The sequence below is a fragment of the Mus caroli genome, chromosome 11, assembly GCF_900094665.2.
Source record: "Mus caroli chromosome 11, CAROLI_EIJ_v1.1, whole genome shotgun sequence".
Taxonomy (NCBI): Eukaryota; Metazoa; Chordata; class Mammalia; order Rodentia; family Muridae; genus Mus; species Mus caroli.
Genome location: NC_034580.1, coordinates 22207756 through 22220488, shown reverse-complemented (window position 1 = coordinate 22220488; position 12733 = coordinate 22207756). Strand labels below are relative to the sequence as shown.

At 38.5% G+C, this 12733-nt stretch overlaps 1 protein-coding gene across 1 annotated transcript in view; it reads left to right on the top strand.

The window, feature by feature from the left end:
• Vrk2 (VRK serine/threonine kinase 2) overlaps nucleotides 1-12733 on the top strand; it is a 117361-nt gene that overhangs the window by 85863 nt on the left and 18765 nt on the right. Inside the window, exon 8 of the mRNA XM_021177191.2 lies at nucleotides 4210-4342. Within this exon, the coding sequence (XP_021032850.1) occupies nucleotides 4210-4342 (133 nt within the window). The remainder of the gene's footprint in view (nucleotides 1-4209; nucleotides 4343-12733) is intronic.

The following is a 12733-nucleotide window of genomic DNA, read 5'->3' as shown; positions in this document are numbered from 1 at the left end:
AGAAACTTAGAATAGCCAAGATACAAGATACAACTTGCAAAACACATGAAACTCAGGAAGAACGAAGATGAAAGTGTGGACACTTTGCCCCTTCTTAGAATTGGGAACAAAACACCCATGGAAGGAGTTACAGAGACAAAGTTTGGAGCTGAGACGAAGTGATGGACCATCTAGAGACTGCCACATCCAGGGATCCATCCCATAATCACTCTCCAAACACTGACACCATTGCATACACTAGCAAGATTTTGGTAAAAGGACCCTGATATAGCTGTCTCTTGTGAGGCTATTCTTGGGCCCAGCAAACACAGCAGTGGATGCTCACAGTCAGCTACTGGATGGATCACAGGGCCCCCAGTGGAGGAGCTAGAGAAAGTACCCAAGGAGCTAAAGGGATATCAGAAGATGGCCTAGTCCACCATTAGTGGAAAAAGAGGCCCATTCGTCTTGCAAACTTGATATGCCTCAGTACAGGGGAATGCCAAAGCCAAGAAGTGGGAGTGGGTGGGTAGCGGAGTGGGGAGGCAGGTATGGGGAACCTTTGGGATAGCATTGGAAATGTAAATGAAGAAAATGCCTAATTTAAAAAAGGAAAACAAAAGAACTTCAAGTCACTGAAGAAAGAAATCAAAGATCTCAGAAGATGGAAAGATTTCCCATGCTCATGGATTGGCAGGATTAATAAAGTGAAAATGGCTATCTTGCTGAAAGCAATCCACAGATTCAATGTAATCCCCATCAAAATTCCAACTCAATTCTTCACAGAGTTAGAAGGAGCAATTTGCAAATTCACCTGTAATAACAAAAAACTAGCATAGCAAAAACTATTGTCAACAATAAAAGAACCTCTGGGTGAATCACCATGTCTGACCTCAAGCTGTACTACAGAGCAATTTTGGTAAAAACTGCATGGTACTTGTACAGTGACAGACAGGTAAATCAACTAAATAGAATTGATGACCCAGAAATGAACACACACACACCAATGGTCACTTGATCTTTGAGAAAGGAGCTAAAACCATACAGTGGAAAAAAAGACAGCATTTTCAACAAATACTGCTTGCACAACTGGCTTTTATCATGTAGAAGAATGCAAATTGATCCATTCTTATCTCCTTGTACAAAGCTCAAGTCTAAGTGGATCAAGGAACTCCCCATAAAACCAGAGACACCAAGATTTATAGAAGAGAAAGTGGGGAAAAGCTTCGGAGATATGGGCACAGCAGAAAAATTCCTGAACAGAACAGCAATAGCTTGTGCTGTAAGATCGAGAATAAACAAATGGGACCACATAAAATTGCAAAGCTTCTGAAAGGCAAAAGACACTGTCAATAAGACAAAAAGGCTACCAACAGACTGGGAAAGGATCTTTACCATTCCTAAATTTGATAGGTAACTAATATCTAATATATATATAAAGAACTCAAGAAGATGGACTCCAGAAAATCAAAGAACCCCATTAAAAATGGGGCACAGAGCTAAACAAAGAATTCTCAACTGAGGAATACCAAATGGCTGAGAAGCACCTGAAAAAATGTTCAACATCCTTTTTGTTTGTTTGTTTTTATTTATTTGTTTGTTTGTTTGTTTTGTTTTGTTTTTCGAGACAGGGTTTCTCTGTGTAGCCCTGGCTGTCCTGGAACTCACTCTGTAGACCAGCCTAGCTTCAAACTCAGAAATCTGTCTGCCTCTGCCTCCCGAGTGCTGGGATTAAAAGGGTGTGCCATGATGCCCTGCTAATGTTCAACATCCTTAATCATCAGGGAAATGCAAATCAAAACAACCCTGAGAGTCCACCTCCCAGCAGTCAGAATGGCTAAGATCAAAAATTCAGGTGACAGCAGATGCTGGTGAGGATTCAGAGAAAGGTGAACACTCCTCCATTGCTGGTGGGATTGTAGGCTTGTATAACCACTCTGGAAATCAGTCTGGCGGTTCCTCAGAAAATTGGACATAGTACTACTGGAGGATTCAGCAATACCTCTTTGGCATATACTCAGAAGATATTCCAACTTGTAATAAGGACAAATGCTCCACTATTTTCATAGCAGCCTTATTTATAATAGCCAGAACCTGGAAAGAACCCAGACGTCCCTCAACCGAGGAATGGATACAGAAAATGTGGTACATTTACACAATGGAGTACTACTCAGCTATTAAAAACAATAAATTTATGATATTCTTAGGCAAATGGATGGATCCAGAGGATATCATCCTGAGTGAGGTAACCCAGTCACAAAAGAACTCACATGATAAGCACTCACTGATAAGTGGATATTAGCCCAGAAACTTAGAATACCCAAGATACAATTTGCAAAACACATGAAACTCAAGAAGGAAAACCAAAGTGTGGATACTTCATTCCTCTTTAGAATGGGAAACAAAATACCCATGGAGGGAGTTACAGAGACAAAGTTTGGAGCTGAGGTGGATGGAAGGACCATCCAGAGACAGCCCTACCCAGGGATCCATCCCATATTCAGCCACCAAACACAGACTCTATTGCATATGCCAGAAAGATTTTGCTGACAGGACCCTGATATAGCTGTCTCTTGTGAGTCTATGCCAGTGCCTGGGAACTACAGAACTGGAGCTCACCATCATCTATTGGATGGAACACTGGTCCCCCAATGGAGGAGCTAGAGAAAGTATCCAAGGAGCTGAAGGAGTCTGCAACCCTATAGGAGGAACAGCAATATGAACTAACCAGTACCCCCAGAACTCACATCTCTAGCTGCATATGTAGCAGAAGATGGCCTAGTCGGCTATCATTGTGAGGAAAGCTTGATCTTGTGAAGATAATATGCTCCAGTACAGGGAAATGCCATGGCCAGGAAGCAGGAATAGGTGGGTTTGTGAGAAGGGTGAGGGTGGGAGGATGTAGGGGACTTTCAGAATATCATTTGAATTGTAAATGAAGAAAATATTTAATAAAAAAATGTTTAAAGACAAGAAATTCCAAGTATCTTCTATTTGACATATTCTAGAATGAAACTTTGAAGAAACTAATATCTATATACTAAATTTTCTTTCAATAGATTTTCTATTTTTAAATGAAGGTTCTAATACTCTACTATCTTGAAACTACATTTTGAAACATTTCACAAATTGCTAAATGTTAAGGAAATACATATGAAGCATTATGTTGTTAAGTCGAAACTGTTTTTTTTTTTTTTAAATAAGGTCTGGTGGGTGTGGTAAAGTGTATTTGAGATCTATGGAACACTCCTCTATTTGGCCACAGATATGTATGACCAAACAATTCTTCCTATGGGGTATACTATGCCCTTAAAACCACTCTGTCACTGAAGTCACCAGAGGAACATTTTCGTGAATTACTCTCTGATCCTAACAGTAGTCTGTTTTTCTGCATGAAGAACCTGTTCAAAGTCTGAGTGGCTTTCCAGGAGAACGGTGGCAATGAGCTGGGCTGCTCTGAATGTCCAGCACACATACCTTGATATTCCATTCTTAACTACAAGCCACAGGATGGTTTGGGGGGCGGGGGGGGGGGTTATTCTTGTTTTCTGTTTCCTATATTACCTCTTCCAGGCTGCTCTCTAGTGTCAACTTCCTAAAGTAGAGACTTAAAATGTTCCTCATGGAAGAACATTTGTGCTCATCTACTCTGCCCTCTGTACTTAGCATCGTTATAAGTTTCAGAAAACTGATTCTTAAAAGGCAGAGCCTTATGAAAAAAGTATGTGGTGGTCTCTGGAATCTGGATGAGTACCTGGAGGGAAGGCAGTTAGGAGCAAAGTCCAAACTGAGCAGATGATTAAGCAAGGGTTTCAGTTACAAAGTTACTCGTCCTGCTTTCTAGTGTGTATTTCATCTCCCATGAGGCTTAATGAAGAGTTTATCTAAGCCTGAAGTTTCTCTTAACTTTCAAGTTCCTATTTAAAACATATTTAAACTGTACAATTCATTGATTATTTTGTGGTGTGTGTGTGTGTGTGTGTGTGTGTGTGTGTGTGTGTGTGCTTGCTTGTACCATAGTGCATGTATGGAAGTTAGGGTGTCAGAAGACAACTTGCAGAAGGTGACTGTCTTCTGCCATGTGAGTTACAGGTGGGTCTCAGGTATCTTTAGGTTTGGTGGTGAGGGCTTTGCACTGGCCTACAACTTAAAAGTTTTTGAAGACTTAATTATAAAGGTCATATCTTCAGAAAGCAAAGTATTATTTATTGGCTTCTCTATCTCTTCCAGGTTTATCTTGCAGACTATGGACTTTCCTACAGATATTGTCCCAATGGGAACCACAAACAGTATCAGGAAGATCCCAGAAAGGGCCATAATGGGACAATAGAGTTTACAAGTTTGGATGCACACAAAGGAGTGGGTAGGACTCTATTTTCTGTTTCATGTTTTTTATTTCAGAAGGATGTTTAAATTGAGAGTGCTGAAGCTGCTACTTGAGATGACCATTGCATGCTCAGGCTGAAGGGTGAGCACTCTGGGAAGATTTTTGTGGAAAATGGTGAAGGCCTGTTATCTCAGTAAATATCTGACAAAAATCAGAAACCATGTGACTAGAAAGAGCTTGTGACTCTTGAGAAAGGAGCAAAGTCTGACTTTCCTTCGTGTGAGAAGTCGCAGGTATGTGACTGTATGTGAGGCTGTTAGACTATGCTGAGGGGGCATCAGAGGCAGTGGTGGTCATGCATTATCTTGTTTGCTTTGCGTACTTCTCAGAGCCTTGAAAGAGATACTCTCTCAACAACGGCAGTATCTTCTGAACCCCCAAAGTGTTAACTTGGGAAATCTCTCCTAGTCGCCTTTCATAGATCTTACTTATTTAAACTCACTTTGATGGTATTGGAAACACATTTGCAGGTAAATTACATACATAGCCCTTTTATTGGATATTGATTGTACTGCCTTGCATTCCAAGGCAGACTTAATTCAACAATTCCCTAATTAGTTAAAGTCATAACCTATGTCTTGTATTCATTTACCATTAATTAAACCTTAGCTGTTTATTACTCTGCAGTCTAAATCCAATACCCAACCCAGAAAGCCATGGAAAAGGAAGTAGGAGGTCAATATTGAAAATATATGGTGCTGAGTCCCACTGATGGCTGCTTTGCTCACAATCAATATACTCAGTGCAACTGTACTTTCCTAGTTGCTCTGTCAGCAAGACAAAAAGTCAATTCTAATGTTATGCTAGTGAAAAAATGGCGATTATTAAAAAACTTTGGCTTTCAAAATTATATTCTTTGCAAACTTTGTTTATAAAAGTATTGTCAGATTTGGTAAACTAAACAGATCATTTTTAAGCAGCTCTGAAAGAAATCATCTTCACTGAACATCAATGAGACATGTAGACTGGTAATGGTAGTTGAACTCTTACCCTAAACTAATACTTTCTAATGAGTTTTAGTTGGTGCAAACAACTGTACATTATTGCCTTTCCTATTAAAAGGACCATTGACCATGTAATACAGAGGGTGTTGATCATTTTCCAGAGCAATTAAAATCCAGAGACTTTTAAGGAAGGCCATCAAGAAGGTGGAGCTGGTGTGTTGACTGTGTGCCTCCTTCTTCTGGGAAGATTGTCAGGGGACAGTTTCTGAATCACAAGTTAGCTTTTATACTGTGGAACAGAGTAAAAGAAATCATAACATTGTAAAGAACTCTCAAGTAAGGAAAAGAAAAGATCAGTATTGTGTAACTTTTATCAGTTATATTGTTAATAATGTAGTTAACACTTAAAGGTAAAATGTTACTTGGATTTGGTTAAATTAGGAAATATGGAAACAAGGTGATGATTGATAGTGGCACTTTTTAAACAGTTTATTTAGATTTATTTATTTATTTTATATATATGAGTTTGGCCTACATGTAACTGTGTGCATGCATGCCTGGAGCCCCCAAAGGTCATAAAAGGGCGTGGGATCACTAGGAACTGGAGTTCTGAATGGCTATTAACCATTGTATGGATGCTGGGAACCAAACCTGTGTCCTCTGCAAGGGCAGTAAATGTCCTTAACCATGAATTCATCTCCAGCCCAGGCAGTGGTGCACTGTAACCTTGTTCTCTCATGCTCAGGGAGTGGAAGAACTTTTGCCAAACTAACTTAGGATATAAAATAGAATCTTCAGAGATACAAACAGATTTCTTACCTAGTGTTATGCCTGGAAACTCATCACACAGATTCTCAAGCATTGATCCTAATGTTCTAATGTTGATTCTGTGGAAGGGACCATTTACTTGTAAGAGGAGGAGTAGAATGGTTGTGTGTTGTTTTAACCAAAGCTTAAACCCCAGTATTTCTGAGTGTCCTTTAGTTAATTTTACATGGTACTTTTTGTCTTTATAAAATATTTAAAACAATTTCTGCTCTGTTCTCAAACTTTCCTCTTCCCAGTCATGATATGCATTGCTTGGTTCACATAGATTTCACCACTCTGGGGCTTGGGGAGAAGATTTGGCTCAGCATCATCATAGAGATGGTGCTGAATCCTGAAACAAATATAAAGGAAAGAGACAGGTGATGATGTTGATAGTTGCAGGGAAGTCTTATGCTTGAATGAGTATTCATTTCATCACAGATGGTCCAACTTTCCTTTGAAACAGTAAATTTTTTTTCATGCATGTAGCATATTAACATTTTTATAAATACATATCTGTATGTCCACATGTCTACACATATGTTGATGTATATCCATGTATTTGCTAAATGTATGTGTATTGGTTCTGGTATATAAAAATAGAAGATTGGATACATGAAGTAACAGTATTTGTTCCTAATATTTCCCATTGAATTTTGCAAAATAAAACATTTTACCTTAGAATTTTGTTAGAAATGAACTAATCATTTAGCTGTATTCAAAAACCAGAACAAAAGCATTCAAATCCTGTATGCAAATGGAAAAATAAGATCTATAAATATTCATATGTTTACTATTAACAGCCACTGTGTGGTTTAAGATCAGAAAAATACTTTCCTACTTCAGTCTAGGGGAGAAAGCACTGCAAAAGAAAGCAACAAGAATCGAGACGAGTTATGACTGGGAAACAGAAACTGCAGTTGCCAGTGTTTTCCACACAGAAAGTCTGCCTGTGTGTAGTCAGGAAGGGGTGTTTACCCTGAGCAGGCCACCTACTGACCTCCTGGACTCTCCTAGGGGTTATCTAGACACTGAGCACATAGTGTCTAATGATCCATTTAGTCCTCGTCCCTCCATGTTTTCTAACTCTTCTTCACATAGAGAGAGTGTAGGTGAAAGGGAAGGAAAGAAAAAGGTCAGGTGTGCTACTAAGAAGCTCACTAAAACCCAAAAGCTATGCAGAAAGGCATACCAAGATGAGATGGAAGGACAAAAGGACGAATGGAAAGAAGATAATTCCCGGGATTGCTGATGAATGCTGTGACTTTTAAACATGGAGTTGCTCTGCTAAACTCTGTGACCTCGGGTGGTTTCTGCCACTGACTTGCTTCAGTTCAGGCTCGTTCTTCATTATTAATTTTTCGCTCCATAAAAACTAGCATGTACGAACACTGACATACTTTGTTCTTGTTGCAAGATAATTAAAGAGAATTATATGTATGTCAAAGACACTGTTTTAGAATTTGTTGCATTCTTAGTGATGTTAAGAAGCAATATTTGGATCAATGTGTAATATGGATTTTTGTAGATTTTTCTACTCACTGAGGCATGCAGTCAATACCTAATTTCCCTAGAGACAGACTGCATTTAACAGAGCAAGCTTTCAAAAACACTTCAGACCTGGGCATTGAGTATGTAATACCTGTTCTAATTTGACATCATTGATGACCATAAAATATGATATCTAAATTGCATTTTAAATGTCTGTTTGGTTTTATAAGATATCCAGTGTCAAAGGAAAATATGTTGCATGCTTTAAAAATATTTTTGCCACGGCATCCAAGTCTTGTGCTGCTTGTTGCATGGTTTCTTTTTGTTTCAGGACTGACTTACAAAATATATGTAAAAGAAACTTAGAGTATCTTTTCATGTAATAAGCTGGTGAGATGGCACAGGACCCACACCTTAGATTCTACAACTAACTCAAAGGACCAAACTCATGTTTCTATTACAGGATATTAAGTGATACCATTAAATATTGGCATGCCCTATATTTTCCCCAAATCAGAAAACTATACTGTTAATATCTCGTCTTTGGTTAACATGGAAAGATGATGAAGTCATCAATTCTATATGACATCTGCCCTTTTTTGTTTTACATTTATTTTGTGTGGATGGAGTACTTACTGTGGCCCAGGTGTAGAAATTAGACAACAGCTTGATGGATTTGATTCTTTTCTTCTATCATGTGGACACCAGGGGTCAAACTCAAATCCTCAAACTGACTGGCAAGTACATTACTCACTGAGACATGTCATTCACACAACCACTTGACATTTATACATGTCTCTTTAACTTGTAATATTACTTGGCTTTTAATTGAACTGTTTGGTTAAGAGGATACAGTGCCTAGTACCTAAATCTAAGGTCTCCTTGCTTTATTGAATAACTTTTCCTAATTGCTCTATATTACACACACACACACACACACACACACACACAAATGAGGATTTAGAATGTAAAAGGTACTAGAGAGAAAATGCAAACCCAGTTGCAAGGTTTCTCATTTATTTGGAACATGACTCTTTGCACTATACTCCCCTCCCGTCCCTTTTGGAATCATAACAAGTGGTAGGACATCAGTCAGACTTTGCTTTGCTGTGACAAAATGACGGAAAAATTAATCTATAGAAGAAAGACGTGTATTAGTTTACAGTCTTAAAGGTCCCAGGCATGATCTTCGGCTTCCTTGATGCTGGGTGCATCGTGAAGCTGCACATTGAGGACCTCAGCATGGTGTCTGATGAGCAGAAGAGGAGGAGGTGAGAAAGGAGGAGCAACTGTGGATGCCTACTCAGTGGCTACTTCCTTCAGGAAGGCCAGTTCCCCACCCCTTACCCACATCCAGCATATATTATTAATGTGCCAAAGGGGTAAAGCCCTCAGGATCATGCCCCCATCCCTACTCTATGGGGCACATGCCCCCGTAGCTCCTCAGTCTACCACCAAACCCCAGTAGAGAAATCTGTGGCAGACACATGACACTCAAATCATAACAAGAACCACCGTAATATTTTCTTGTTCCTTGTACATTTGAGTTGACAAAGAATTCAACAACACACTCAAAAGCTAGAAGCTTAAAAAAAAAAAGTGTAATGTTTTCCTGCCATTAGTCACTGTCCCTTTCAGGTTATCCTCTTGTTCGAAAATTTCTATTTTCTCATAATTTCAGACTAAATATAGTAACATCTTGTCGACTAGAAGCAAGTTTGCTTTATTTCCTACTAAATCTTGTATCTTCTTTGTCTTCCATAGCATTATGAGAAATGAAAGTCGAAAGCTTGTCTACACTGCCCGGGTGCATTTACAGTGAACACACTTCCATTCCTCTCTTTGTGCCTTTAGTGTCTCGGTCCAGTTAATTACCGTACGTTAGAGTGTATACGAGATTTCTAGTATGACCTTTCTGGTGATTTTATTCCAGGTTAGATAGACCATTACTTTATAAACCAATATTATTAATAGAGGTTCTGTTATCGTAGCGGAGTGATGGGGATGGAGCTCTTCAGAAAGGATGGTTGCGATGAGAATGTTGTCAGTAATTCAGCAAAGATGGGATCTGCCACTTATTTCTTTATTGCACAGTGTCTTTTTGTGTTTTAAGTCAGAAGGTCTCTGTCATGGAGCTCCTGCCATACTGGAAAGTAGTGAGATAATATCAGTTTTAGATGATTCTAAAACTGAGGATCGAGGCCATCATTACACAGAGCATGTGCTTTCTTCATTCAGAAAGAAGTGGCTCCAGCGTTGCTCTGTCAGGCTTGCTCTGATAGGAAGTACTTCATTTAACCTTTTGCACCACTGTCTTCTTATTGCCAATGTGATTAGTAATACTGACACTGCTGAACTGATTAAAAGGTAATAATGCAGTCCTCCAGCATGTGGTGCAGTGGCTGTTCTCCATAAATCACATAGTTGTTTTATTTAATTATAATTTCTAGAGTCAGCTATTTCTGGAAACTGTTTTTTGATCCCTGAAATAGACCTTGAGTCCCCACCTGTGCCTTTTTTATTATTGTTATACTTGGCAATATTTTATCATTTTGAAATGTTGAGCAATTGCAAACAACATACTCTCAGTGAAAAGAATAATTTGCCTTGCTTCGTGCTTCTATGCACAATAACATTAGATGCTAAATAGTATTTGGAAACTAACTTAAGAAGTTGAGAGAAAAAACTCTCGATAGAAAAATTGCCAAACAGAAAGTAAAAGTTTGAATTTTGGGGACTCTACATGAGGACCTACAAATAATGATAACATTAGTTATGAAATGCAACTGAAAACCTTATGTAGTTCACTGAATTATGCAAACATATGTTTTCAAGAGAGAACAATTCATAATACACTTTCTATCTAAGTGAATACAGTGAATTAAGGCAAATAGGCTGTATCATTGAGCTGCAGAGCAAGGATGGAGCATTGCTGGGGAGGAAATTCCAACCTTGCTTGTGGATTCCTACTTTGGAACACTTTTCATTTCTTGGTTCAGTTGGCCTTTTCAAAGGATTGGGCAAGTTTACAATGAAACAAGTAGCTTTAACATTTAAACGATTAATTTCAAATAAATTATGCTTATTTCATGTGAATGCATGTTTTACCTACAGGCATGTATATGCATTGTGTGTATCTGGTGCCTGCAGATGCCAGAAGTTCGTGCTATACCTCCTGGAACAGATGTTTGTGAGCCCCCATATAGATGCTGGGAACCAAATCTGGGTCCTCTGCTAGAGTAACAACTAGTCTTAACCACCAAGCCTATCTCTAAAGTTATTCAAATGGTTATTCTGTGCTGGGGACGAAACTAAGAATCTTTGTACCTATAAGGCATGAGTTCTACCACTGAGTCAACCTTATTGTTCCCAGAGATTTCTAATACTCAACTATTGTTTTTTGAGTTAACAAGCATTATACTTATTCTCTGTGCAGTAGCTGGATTGTGGACCTGAAAGAATTTAATTTCCCTGGAACAGGTCAAGAGTTTTTGTCTCTCTGGGAGACATGCTTCTTAGGCTAGGAACATATGACCATTCCGTTTAACACTATAAATGCTTCTGTAGCATGGAAAGTACTGGTAAAATATTTGCTTACCCCCAATGAAGGAGCTAAAGGGGTCTGCAACCCTATAGGAGGAACAACAATATGAACTAACCAGTACCCCTCAGAGCTTGTGTCTCAAGGTGCATATGTAGCAGAAGATGGCCTAGTCAGCCATCAATGTGAGGAGAGACCTTTGGTCTTACGAAGATTATATGCCCCATATAGAAGGGAATGCCAGGGCCAGGAAGTGGGAGTGGGTGGGTTGGGAAGCAGGGCAGGGGGAGGGTCTAGGGGACTTTTGGAGAGGAAACTAGGAAAGGAGATAACATTTGAAATGTAAATGAAGAAAATATCTAATAAAAAATTTTAAAAATGCTTGCTTACCATACTCATTAACGGAGCATATATAGTGAAAGACTGAAAATTTGATAATATATTTAATTAGATAAGACTGAACTATAATAGAGAAGTGAACTTGGCTCTCAAAGGCCTATTTTACATGAAGACCAGTTTATGAAATATTGATTTCAGCTGTGTCCCTCAGCTGGAGGTAGCTGGAGTTCCTGGGAAGTTTCATTCCACATTCATTCATTCACATTGGTTTGTTTTTCTCTCCTCTTGTGTGTAGCCAGTATCTCCCAAACGTGCGTCAGAATATCATTTTTTGAGAAGTAAAGGATATGACTAGGAATTCCTGTAATAGAAAAGGAACTTGTGCACACATCTGTACAAATGGAGCCATTCTATTAATGGGAGATTTTTTTCACAGAAGAAATCATTGCATAACAGCATGGTAGAGATTGTGTTTCTATTTTAATACTAGAGCCAAATCCTGCATTAAGAAGTATTGAAGCCCATGCACAAAACATACAGCACCCATGGGCCTGGCCTTCTACTGACTTGAAGGTCCTTTAATAACTCAGTACTCGAATAGCAGTTAAGATTGAGAATGTGTAAGGGTAACCATATGCTGTGCTTTTATAATAATCAGAGTAGCTACAATGTATAGCACCTTTAAAACTATGTATGGTGACCCAGAGTAGCTACAAATGTGGTGGCACAATTGTTCTTAGTAGATGCTTTTATAAATTGAAGACCTAGGTCACTCAGTGACTTTTTAGAGTTTATTTCATTAAGGACAATGAAATGGAATACCTGTTTACAACAGCTTTAACAGCCACATATTGCTCAGGATATTATATATCCCTGCACAGATGAACATTCAAGTAGTAGAATAAATATAAATACCACCTTATTGTTTTTATAACAGCTTGGAATGCTGATAAAATGACTTTATTTTATAGGTGTGTTAGTCATTAGTTCAATGACTTATTACCAAGCGTCAGTTGAATTTAACAAGTCTTAGTTCTCACTGCCTTTTGTTATAAGGTACTTGAGAAAAAAATATGTCAAAATGAGATGAAATTAGTCCGCAGTATTTAAGAGTTTGTTAATTATGATATTTACTGGGATCTGATCATGTTCTTTTACTATGTTTTAATAAAAGCCATCTTACAATAAGTCTCTATTTTACTTCAGAACTTCCTTCTCCACCATACCTCTGGACCACATTCCCCT